This window comes from Corvus cornix, chromosome 14 (genome assembly GCF_000738735.6).
Source record: "Corvus cornix cornix isolate S_Up_H32 chromosome 14, ASM73873v5, whole genome shotgun sequence".
Taxonomy (NCBI): domain Eukaryota; kingdom Metazoa; phylum Chordata; class Aves; order Passeriformes; family Corvidae; genus Corvus; species Corvus cornix.
The window spans coordinates 5893323-5904857 of NC_046344.1; the positions used below are offsets into that span (position 1 = coordinate 5893323).

General features: G+C 55.5%; 1 protein-coding gene across 1 annotated transcript; it reads right to left on the reverse strand.

Moving 5' to 3' along the window:
• Positions 1-4523: 4523 nt before the first annotated feature.
• ACTB (actin beta) lies at positions 4524-9365 on the reverse strand. Its single transcript, XM_039560343.1, has 6 exons — positions 9265-9365; positions 7655-7783; positions 7115-7354; positions 6146-6584; positions 5633-5814; positions 4524-5273 (listed from the first exon to the last, which is right to left on the reverse strand). The coding sequence occupies exons 2-6, from the start codon at positions 7775-7777 to the stop codon at positions 5130-5132; spliced, it is 1128 nt and encodes a 375-aa protein (XP_039416277.1). The 5' UTR covers positions 7778-7783; positions 9265-9365; the 3' UTR covers positions 4524-5129.
• Between the last annotated feature and the right edge of the window lie 2170 nt (positions 9366-11535).

Below are 11535 nucleotides of genomic sequence, written 5' to 3' on the forward strand. Positions count from 1 at the left end.
CCAGGGCCTCCCCACCCTCACAGGGAAGAATTTCTTCCCAGTATCACCATCCTACCCTTAATTGATGTGCAAAGGGCCATGCAGAATCACCCAGGGCTGCTGTGACCACAGCCATTGCACACAGCCATGTCCAAGAGGAGCAGCTGGCTCAGCACAGTGTAGCTCCACATAGCTCCTATCCCAAATCTCAAGTACAGACAGGACTGGAGCGCTGGAATTTCCAGTTACATGTATGCTTCAGGAATTTTGTTCACAGAAAATGTGTTTTAAAGATGACCCATAAAGGAAGATGAATAAGTTGCTATTTTATTCCTGCTTGATTGTTGCCATTTAAGGCCGTGAATTGCATTAAGGGTAAATTGGGGGTTTCGCTTAGAAATAGCAAGTGCCTCAAGTCTTGATTACATATTTTGCTTCTAGGCCTGTGAGAGAGCTCGGGAGTCAAAGAGGAAAACCATTTTTAGCTCTTAGATGAGGGCGAGCCTCTGTAGAGGATCTGTACCTGCTTTGTTTGTCATGTGTTTCACTTGAATAAAAGGTAATCACAAATTAAATCCGGAGGCCTTTCAGTCAAGACCAACTCGTTTGACATCTGGGAAAAATACCAGCCTACCATACTTGCAGTCACCAGGGAAAGCAGAGACCAGGGTGGAGGAGACCTGCATTTCCAATGCAAATGATAAATAAAACCATCAGCGAGTCCCAAAGGCAGAGGGAAGGCCCTGCCCAGAGAGCCAGGGCGGCTGGAGCAGCCAGCGTTTGGAGTAGCCATGGGTTCCCTCCAGCCCTGGGGCGTACAGGGGCCAGACAGCAGCAGACAACCCCGAATAAGTACTGGGAACAGAGGGTGGTGTAAGGAGTTCTTGAGGAGAAACCAGGCTTTGTAAGAGAAGCTGCATTTGGACTTGTGATCCACCAAATAAATGACCAGTGTGCTGGTGCAGATCAGACACGAAGGCTGAACACGAAGCAGAAGTGGGCAGAAAAGGAGGAAGGAATTGAACATCTTCATCGAACTCTGGCATTTCTCTTCGTGGCCTTGGGAGGTGGCCAGACAGTGATAGGGGAAACCCTCCTTGCTGTGCCTCACTTCAGAAATTATCTTCTCCATGTGGGTAGACTTTGGTCACCTTACAACCAATACATGTTTTCCTAGCCCAAACAAGGCAGGCACATATCCTGCTGTCCCAGTCCAGACAGGCAAACAAAATAATACCAGTATCAAGATATTTTGCTCTGTATAAAACAAAATATCTTAACATTCAAGGCCAGACTGTCCTGGGGATTTTATGTTTTTCCTCTCTGGAAAGCCTTGTTTCAGTTCTCTCCTCTGATTCTTCTTAAATTTGATACAGCCTGAACATCTTTTTGCCGGCTTGACTAAAGCCCAGCCCGACTGCAGCAGGCAGAGCACTTGGTATGCTTGGGTGGATTGCTAGCTTCACCGCTGGAAGTGATTCTCAATCCCTGATATGGTTTAATACTGTAAGGCCTGCTAAAGTGGATTACAGATGGCTATAATGCAAGTCAGGGCAGGGTCCAGGTCAGCAATCCTGCAAAGAACAACTTCAGAGACCATGGCTACTCCTACCCCAAGCACAGCCAATACCACAGACCCATCCCTGAACGGGTACCCCAGAATGGCCATTTTCTGAACCTGATGCTTTGTACCCTCCAAAGGGACTTCTGCAAGGAGGCCAGTTTAGTTTGAATGCTCTGAGATTCCCTGGGATTTTTGCTCACAGCCAGCTGGCACCTCTCCTGGAGGAGCACATGCTCACTAACGAGAGAACAGGACCCTCCCCATCCAGGGACTGTTTCTGGTCAACTGTCCCTGACACAGCTGAGAGACAATGAGGCCCTTCAGGGCTAAATCCTGAGAGCTGCAACCATCTCCTTTGCCAAGGACATCACTAATTCCCGGCGGTGGCTTGATTCCATAAGCAGCTCAGGGAGGTGACTTTCCAGGTCATCAGCTAATTGCAGGTGAAGCGCCAGTGACTGTCTCCAGCAGGAGGGAAACTCTGAGGGAGGAAAGCATAAAACGTGTTTGCTCAGCTCCCTTGAGCTGAGCCATCTCTCCTGGGGCAGCTACCGGGAGGTAGGAAAGGGCTGGGTGACTTGGAAGGATCTAGAGCCGAGTCCCGCTGTCTCTGCAGCCCAAGGAATCTCAGGACGTCACCAAGGCTGAGCCAGACAGCGGGACGCGCTCAGCCTGGCCCGTGGGTGGACATATTAAACCTTCTGGTCTCCCCACAACCCCTGGCTATTTGTGTGCTGGAGAGGAGGAGGAGATAGCCAGGGCACTGATTATTCCCTACACAACTTCTTCTTTGAGTCTACCATGGCTAAAGCCCGGACATGGCTCCTCTACTCCCTCCCTGACAGGCCTCCCGGCATTGCCCCACCTCTGTGAAACAGTGAGGGGTGAATTGAGCCTTCTGAAACTCCATGGCAGAGAAACCACAGTTAAAAAATCCCCTCTCTTCCAGCACTTGACATTCCTGAGAGGAAACCACTCTGGACTACCCTGTGCTCCCTGGAGTTGGGAGCAGTGAGTAATGCTCACAGTCGTCCCTGCCTGGCACCACATTCTTTTCTCCAGCATGCAATGGCCCAGAGGAGGGATAAATGGAGCCTTGCTAGAGCAGCCTGCAGAGTGGCTGTGCACACCATGGCCTCACACCGGAGAGGCATCAGGACGGATTGTGGAAGGCTCAGCCTCATTTTACTGAGGGGCTGGTTACCCAAAACCGCAAGTGAAATGGGAAGAAAGAAGAAAAAGCCCTGCAAAGTGTTAACTAACAGCATACCTCGGTTGGTTCTGGAGCATGAAAATCATCCTGGCTGCCCTGTGTCCAGCAGCTCTGCACCAGTCTCCCTGCACTCACACCTCTGCCCACCTGAGCTGCTCTCAGCCCCTGGCATTTTGCTGCTCACTGGTTTCTCACCACCACCAGTTTCTTCTGTTCTTTGTGTCTCAGCACATTTTCCCAGAGCCATCAGTGACCATTTCAGAAAAGGCTGAAGAAATGCACCCCATTTCCCTATTGCTGTAATCTCTTCTTGGCTTCTGGCCTTTCTCCTACCCTGCTTCCACCAGCTCCCTCCCCAGGAGCTGCCATTGCCTCCTCCTCACCGTATTTCCCCAAGACCTCAGGTTATAAGCCCAGTTTGGGCCTTGCTCCAACCTGTTTCACCTCCTCTGTTGCAAACTGGTGCTTCCGGTACTCAGCTCAGCCCCGTGTCTGCACCTCCAGCCCTGCCAGGCTCCCATTGCACCCAGGAGGGAGCCTGGGGAGATGAAGGGCAGAAACCGGCACGTCCACCCTGAGTACAGTATGATGCCAGAGCTGGAGCAGACCAGGCACAGGATTAAAGAGGAACTGGAGCCTGTTCCCTGCCTTTCATCTGCTGCGAGCATGCCACAATCACAGCCGTGAGCTCTTCAAAGGCAGGCAAGGCTGGCAGAGCCTTGGGAAACTTCACTCTTGAAAATGCTCCCAGGTCTGGCCTCCAAGCTGGCAGTAGTGTCACCTGGTTTGGCTTTTCCTAGTTCCTGACCCAGTAGCCTCAATCCTGTCTCCTTTCCACAGATGTGACTCCAGCTCTGCGAGGCTGTGGACATTGCTGTGCCCAACAAGGTCTCAGCTGCCAGCATGGCTTTGTGAGGGTCCCCCCTCTTCCACAAAACTATAGAAAGTTGATCAAACAAGGCTGAAGCGTCACAGGTCTGGAAGCCCGAAGGATAGATAGAGAGTCAATAAGCCCAAAACCTTCCTGCCAAAGGCTGGGCTGAAGGCAGGTACCTGCACTTGAGCTGTGCACTCTGCAAAAGCTTCCTCCCTGCCACCTTTTTCCCAGCCCCACCCATGTAGCACTCCAGTGGCCTTGTTCTCTGAAGTCAAATTTTTCCACTTCACAGACTTCCTCTTGCTTTCACCTGAAAGCTGCTCCACCCAGCCAGCATACTGCCAGGGCATGAGTCTCCCTACCTGAACCCAGGCCTCCCTCCCAGGGCAAATTGAGAGCAGGACAGGCAAGCTGTGACACCTGGAGCAGGGAGGAGTGGGGACACTGCCCCATGTAGAGCTGCAGACTAGTCAAAGGAGCCTTAGCAAAGGGAGAAGGCAGCTGCTTTAGCTTGGCTATGGCATCACCACACCCCACTTACTTCCATCAGTCCAGCATGAGACACAGCCGACTTGAGGATGGAGACACAGCAGTATTTGGGAAGGTGAAGTTCAATCCCCATTAAGCCCAGCTCCTCCAGCAACTCCCTGTTGCACACACTAGCAGTATCTGGACAACTCCAGCCCATGGCACCCTTGAGACCCACAGGTTTGGCAGGCTCAATTCTACCCCTCCCCTAATCACCCAGAGCCATCTGCCTTGTGCCCCAAAGCACGAGCATCCCCCCAGCCTGATAGCAGAGCTGTGCACCCTGGAAGGGCGAGATGAGAGCAGGGAGCAACTGTCAAAAAAATGGCATGGAAAGAAAGAAAAGGAACAACCAACACCAGTCAAGCCTCTATGGTGTGCACTTTTATTTCAACTGGTCTTAAGTCAGTGTACAGGTAGCCCCTCCCTCCCCCACATACTGGCACCACTTCTCCTAGACCCTGCGGGGGACTGTAAAGCCTTCATTCACATCTATCACTGGGGAACACAGGCTGCTTGCTTGACAAATCGAAGAGAAAAAGGATCAAGTGTGTTTTGTTTTTAAGGCGGAAAGATACAAAAAGACACTTGTCGGGTTACATAATTTACAGACAAGCAATTATAACCTAACACCAGCTGTAACTGGTGGACTCCCTCCGAGCTGGGCTTTGCCTTCACAGAGGCGAGTAACTTCCTGTAACAATGCATTATAATATTTGGAATGACTATTAAAAAAACAAACAAATGTACAATCAAAGTCCTCAGATGCATTGTAGAACTTTGGGGGCGTTCGCTCCGACACGTTTCATTTTAAGACTGCTGCTGACACCTTCACCGTTCCAGTTTTTTAATCCTGAGTCAAGCGCCAAAAAAAAAAACAAATAAAGCCATGCCAATCTCGTCTTGTTTTATGCGCATTTATGGGTTTTGTTTCATCACAAGGGTGTGGGTGTTGGTAACAGTCCGGTTTAGAAGCATTTGCGGTGGACAATGGAGGGTCCGGATTCATCGTACTCCTGCTTGCTGATCCACATCTGCTGGAAGGTGGACAGGGAGGCCAGGATGGAGCCTCCAATCCAGACAGAGTATTTACGCTCAGGTGGGGCAATGATCTGCAGGAAGAGGAGGAACCAGTCAGACACAGCATCACACTACATGCACAGCCCACGCACAGCCCTGCAAGATGGAGCTGCTTAATTCCCTTATCTAACCTCGGCCAAGATACCATGAAGTCCAAACAAGATCAAGACACAACCTCACACACCCACCTCTCTCCTTTGCAGCCAGTCTTTAATCCCATTATTCATACAGTTGGGTGGGTGCCATCCCATCCAGCCCAAGGCCATTAAGGCTGCACCAGACAGACATGGGTCCTATCTTTTGCAGCAGGATTCCAGCATACCACCCTCCACCCAGGCTGCGTATTTCAGCCTAATGGGGGTGCTGAGATGTTCCCCCAATTCCATCGTACCTTGATTTTCATTGTGCTGGGTGCCAGGGCTGTGATCTCCTTCTGCATCCTGTCAGCGATGCCAGGGTACATTGTGGTACCACCAGACAGCACTGTGTTGGCATACAGGTCCTTACGGATATCCACATCGCACTTCATGATGGAGTTGAAGGTAGTTTCATGGATACCACAGGACTCCATGCCTGTGAAGAAGGACAAGTCTCAAGTCAGCAAAAGCTCAGACAGAACCAAGGAAGCCTAAGAAGATACTACAGGCAACTGAGAGACCAGCAGCCCTTTCAGCAGGAAGGCACTACAGAGCTATGGTTGGGACAGAGTCAACCTTTGGCTTTACTGACCCAAGTCCCTCAAACAGCTTTAGGCTGTGCAGGAATTGAGGCTGACTGGTGAGACAGCTCAAGTCTTGCTACAGACCAGCAGTAAAATATAGTACCTCACTGTCATGGTCTCCCGCTTACCCTTCACAGAAGGAACACTGAGGGGCACAGGGTATCCTAGGAAATTTTGACTTACCCAGGAAAGATGGCTGGAACAGGGCCTCGGGGCACCTGAACCTCTCATTGCCAATGGTGATGACCTGGCCATCAGGGAGTTCATAGCTCTTCTCCAGGGAAGAGCTAGAGGCAGCCGTGGCCATCTCCTGCTCGAAATCCAGGGCAACGTAGCACAGCTTCTCCTTGATGTCACGCACAATTTCTCTCTCAGCTGTGGTGGTGAAGCTGTAGCCTCTCTCTGTCAGGATCTTCATGAGGTAGTCCGTCAGGTCACGGCCAGCCAGATCCAGACGGAGGATGGCATGGGGGAGGGCATAGCCTTCGTAGATGGGCACAGTGTGGGTAACACCATCACCAGAGTCCATCACAATACCAGTGGTACGACCAGAGGCATACAGGGACAGCACAGCCTGGATGGCTACATACATGGCTGGGGTGTTGAAGGTCTCAAACATGATCTAGAGAGAGAAAAGGAGGGGTTGAGTCAACAGCAAAATACAGGGCTCTTGCTACAGGTCTATACCAAGTCCATGCAAGTGGTTTTACTTCTGCCCCTAGATAAGAGGTATCTCTACACTCCCCCTCAAAGTCCATGCTTATCTCACCTGGTCTCCACCCACACCTGCCAGGTCAGAGCCTGAGCAGGGACACCACTGCCACAGACCCATCCACGTATCACAGCAAGGAACAAAACAAATGCCAAGTAAACTACAGTACAGTCACTCAAGGCTGTAAATGGATTAGTGTGCCTAGTCAGAAACAGCAGTTAGACAAGTTGCTAGTTCAGTCTCAGAGAAAGCCAGCTTAGAAGAGCAAACAAAACCTGTCAAGGTCCAGCAAAGAGGAGACTCAGGTCAGGAAAGGAAAACCCTGTAAAGATGGCAAAAAGGGAGAATAGTGGTGAAGGAGGAGAGAGGACAACATGGAAGAGGAGAGCTGGCCTGCAGCAATTATCTGCTGTAGCTCCAAGCTGCAGAGTTCTACACACCTGTGTCATCTTCTCTCTGTTGGCTTTGGGGTTCAGGGGAGCCTCTGTGAGCAGCACAGGGTGCTCCTCAGGGGCTACTCTCAGCTCATTGTAGAAAGTGTGATGCCAGATCTTCTCCATGTCATCCCAGTTGGTGACAATACCGTGTTCAATGGGGTACTTCAGGGTCAGGATACCTCTTTTGCTCTGGGCTTCATCACCAACATAGCTGTCTTTCTGGCCCATACCAACCATCACACCCTGCAGAACAAAGACAATGTAGTAAGTACGGCTGAAAAGTGGGTAACTCCCTTTTTCCAAAGCTAAGTCTCCAATTATTGTCCCTTTCCTGTCATGTCTATCAGGAAAGACATGCAGCCAGCTGCTCCAACACACACTACACAAACGCTCTGCAGGAGGCTGCATTCCCCACCAGATGTGCTGCAGCGCAGAGGCCTCTCATGGTACAAAGCCAAATAAAAGGGCTTCTTGTCTCTAGGGGAACAACTTCCACCAAACCCTCCTCTTTTTTGTCAGATAACAAGCACACCAGCCACCTACCTGATGTCTGGGGCGACCCACGATGGATGGGAAGACAGCACGGGGGGCATCGTCCCCGGCAAAACCGGCCTTGCACATACCGGAACCATTGTCAACAACAAGCGCGGCAATATCGTCATCCATGGCTGGCTGCGGGAGGAGAGAAGGAGACATGAGCATCCCCGCTCACACGCCGAGCCCCGTCCCGCGGCGGCAGGCGGGAAGGCGATGGCGGGAAGCGCAAGCAAAGCCGCCAAGGCCTTCCCCACCCATTTCCTTCCTGCCAGCGCCGCTCCGCTTCGCCCGGCGTCCGCTAGAGGGGGCGACGCCTCCTAGATTTCGGCACTGCGTGGATTTGGGACAAAGGAAGTCCCTGCGCCCTCTCGCATTATTACCATAAAAGGCAATGGATGGAGCGCGCCGCGCCTCGCCCGCCACCGGCTGTCGGGGGACGGCGGCGACCACTCCCCGGAGCGGGCGGGCGTGGCCGCCACACCCCAGCGCCCCGCCGTGTGCCGGGCAGCGGGGCTCGACGCCTCCGCACAGCCCCGCCGGTCACGCCCGGTGCCCCACCTTGAGCCGGCTGGCGGGGCTCAACACCTCCGCACAGCCCCGCCGGTCACGCCCGGTGCTCGCCCCAGCACCCCGCCATGTGGCAGTCAGCGGGGCTTGGCACGTCCACGCAGCCTAAGGGGTCACGCCCGATGTCCACCGTGTGCCAGGCACGGCCAGCAAGACTCGACCTCGACCTCTCTGCAAAGCCCCCAAAGCCTCAGCCAGCCTCTACAAGGAATCGCAGCAGAACAAGCGCTGGCCACCACGCCCAGCCCACTAGTCAACCGTGACCGGGGCTCTGCCCCATCGACCGGCGGCACCACGGGCGGGATTAGAGCCAGCATCTTATGCAATTGCAGCCCGCCCAGGCTCAGCCCCGGCGGCTCCGGCCGCGCCGGTGTAATCCGGTGGCGGGGGGGGGGGGCGGCGGCAGCTGCGGCACATGTGCCGCCCCGCACGGGCAGCCTGGGAAGTGTAGTCGGAGCTGGAGCGGGCAGCCCGCCTGCACCTGCGCTCCGGGCACACGGGGGGTCCCCCCTGCGCCCCCCAACCCCGCACTGCTCCGATCTACAGCCTCGCCCCATGTAGGGGGTGCCGCCTCCTCCTCGCAACCAGCAGCCCCCAGGACTATTCGGATCTGCGGGGTGGGGGGGCCGCGCCCCTCCTCACCAAGGACAACGCCCCGGGCCCCGACCCCAACACGGGCGGCTCCGCCGAACAAACAAAGCCCCGCGCCCTCCGTCCACGCCGCCGCTCCCAGGACACAACAGCCGAGCCGCCCGCTTCCCCCGTCCGCACCAGCAATCCTCTTACGGGGAGGATTAACCCCACGGGCTGCAGGGGCGCGACCCCCCTCCACAAGCATCACCCCCCAAACCGGCCTTAAACCGCGAGCTGCGTCTCTACCCCTTACAACGCGGCAGCGCGCTACGGGGCCGCCACCCCGCCAGCACACAAAGGGCGCGCCGTGTCCCAACAACCCCGATCACACCGATATTCGTAATAACACTGGCTCATTACTGACATCGTTAATATTATTATTTTGTTATCCCCCGTTGTCGCGGTGCCACTCTCACCTTTGGGGAGTTCGCGCGGTCGGAGCCGGGGCAGGCGCAAGGCGGCGGCGGGAGCGGGGCGCGCGCGCGGTGAGGGCAAGCAGAGCTCGCGGCGGCTCCCGCCCGCCGCCCGCGCGCGCTTTATATGGGGCCGCCGCCGCCGCCGCCTCGCCATAAAAGGAAAACTTTCGGAGTGCGCCGCTCCGATTGGCCCCACGCGGCCACGCCCCCCAGGCCTCGCCCCGCCCCGCCGCCCCGACAGGGGGGAAAATATTGGGGTGGGGGGGAACCGAATGGAATTGGGGTGGGGGGTGCGGCCCGGTGTCACTTGGCTGCCTTGGGGACGGGGCTCTTGCCTCGTGCTCGCCGCACTCCGCGGTGCTCCGGTGCCCCCCGTGCAGTCCCCCCCACCCCAACCCTCACACAAAGCCCCGCTGGTGGGGGTCCCGGCCCGTTCGCCCCCCGTCTCTGTGGGAGCCGGGCGGATGCAGCCCCCCGGGAGAGAAGGAGGTACCCGGGGGCAACGCGGTGCGGGATCCCGGGGGTGCTGCTCGCCCTGCCTGCGGCGCTGCCCAGCGCGGGGCACGTGGAGCGCCCGTCACCTGCACCCCTGGGCCGGGCGGGCACCGGTGACCCCGGCCGGGAGCGGGACGAGCGGGACGCGGGGCCAAGTTCACTGCTGATGTCAGCAAGCGGCGGCGACACGGCTCCTGCCAGCCGCCGCCAGGCTCTCGGCCCTTGGACCCGCCCGGGCAACCGGGAACGCCACCGGCGCCACCGGGCACCATTAAAGACCGTGTGCCTCCGGTGGCAGCGGCTCCTGGGAGAAGGGTATGCTCTGCTGGCTCTGGCTCAGGCATCGAGTCAAGCAGGGGGCCCTGGTCCCCCCTCCCCATCCTGCCCCACGCTGGCAGGGGACACCGTGGGAGCAGTGGTTTGGTCAGATTTGAGCAATATTTGTCTCTGTCCTCTGATCCAAACCTTGCTGGAGTAGGAGACGTGGCTGCTCCAGCCCAGGCTGCCTTTTTGTAATTCCGTTCTTGCCTGTGACCATCCAACACTGGTCGGGAATAAAGGCGAGGGCAGCGGCCACAGAGCAGCAGGCAGCAGCAACCAGAGGGCTTTGCGTCTCCAGAGTGTTGTGCGAACATGGGCTGATTAATCAAGTTAATTAAGCAGCCCTGTAAGTAAAGTAGCAGCAGCCACTCTCAATCTGTTGCCGGCTGGAAGCACACAGACTTCAGCGTAGGGACCTTGGATGTGAAATCGCAGCCGTTTGAAAACAGTGGTGACAGGGAAAAAACAATTCTCGGGGAAAAAAAAAGGCTCAAAATGCCTGTTCTCCATGGGATACCCCTTGTCCAGCATCATGGAGAGGGGAGTCAGGCCTGCAGTCAAGGTCTTGAGGCCACACCAGCAAGCTCTTTGTCATCAGGGAGCTGCAGAGATCACGGTGAGGATGAGAATGAGGATGGGGCTCCCTCTCCAAACTGTCCGTGTGGGTCTGCCTAAAGGAGACCCAGGCATTTCCCCCCCCTTCATTACTCCCTGCTGTGGGATGAACAAAGGAGGAGAGCAGCAGGAGGAACCTGCAAAAGCCTGTTGAGATGGAGATTTGCAATTACCTCGGGGGATGGGAGGTGATGGGACACCAGGCACAGATGGGAATACAAGAGAAGCCCTTTTCCTTTGGATGGCATCCCCTTCCCCAGGAGTGCCTTGTCCTGGTGAAGGTGCCCCAAAATTCAGCACCACAGCTGTGCCCAGGTGCTTTGGAGGGGGTGGTACAGAGACGGGAGACCTGTGGGCTGGCCTGGCCACCCCAGGGCCATGCCTCATCCTGCAGGACAGAGGTGGCCATGGTGATGGATGTGTCCTGCCAGGCCACTTTGGGACCAGGCCATCCCCACCATGTGGAGATGGCCACAGTGATGGACGTGTCCTTCCAGGCCACTTTGGGATTATGCCATCCCCTCCGCACTGGAGATGGCCACAGTGATAAAGAGATACCCCCAGACAGTCCCCATGGGAAGCCCTCAGTGGAAGGGGACCCAGCTGAGGGTTCCTGCAGGGCCATGCTGGAGCAGAGCTGCCTTTGCCCGGTCGTTCCTCTGTCAACCTTGATGTGGATCATGCAAGATCTCTCTATCACAGCTTCCCTTGCAGTAAAATGGGAGTCATCGCTGTTAATTACCTGCCTCACAGGGAATTAATTAATGTTTGCATTCCACTTTGAAAAGGCTGATTATTAATTAGAAGATTATACGTCAAATAAGGGGAGCCACAAGGCAT

Bases quoted from the DNA above. Each gene is read 5' to 3' on its own strand.
- ACTB (XM_039560343.1), bottom strand. From the start codon at position 7,777: ATGGATGACGATATTGCCGCGCTTGTTGTTGACAATGGTTCCGGTATG. The intron at 7,355-7,654 runs GTAGGTGGCTGG...TTTGTTCTGCAG, and splicing joins TGGGTCGCCCCAGACATCAG to GGTGTGATGGTTGGTATGGG. The intron at 5,815-6,145 runs GTAAGTCAAAAT...CCTTCTTCACAG, and splicing joins GTTCCAGCCATCTTTCCTGG to GCATGGAGTCCTGTGGTATC.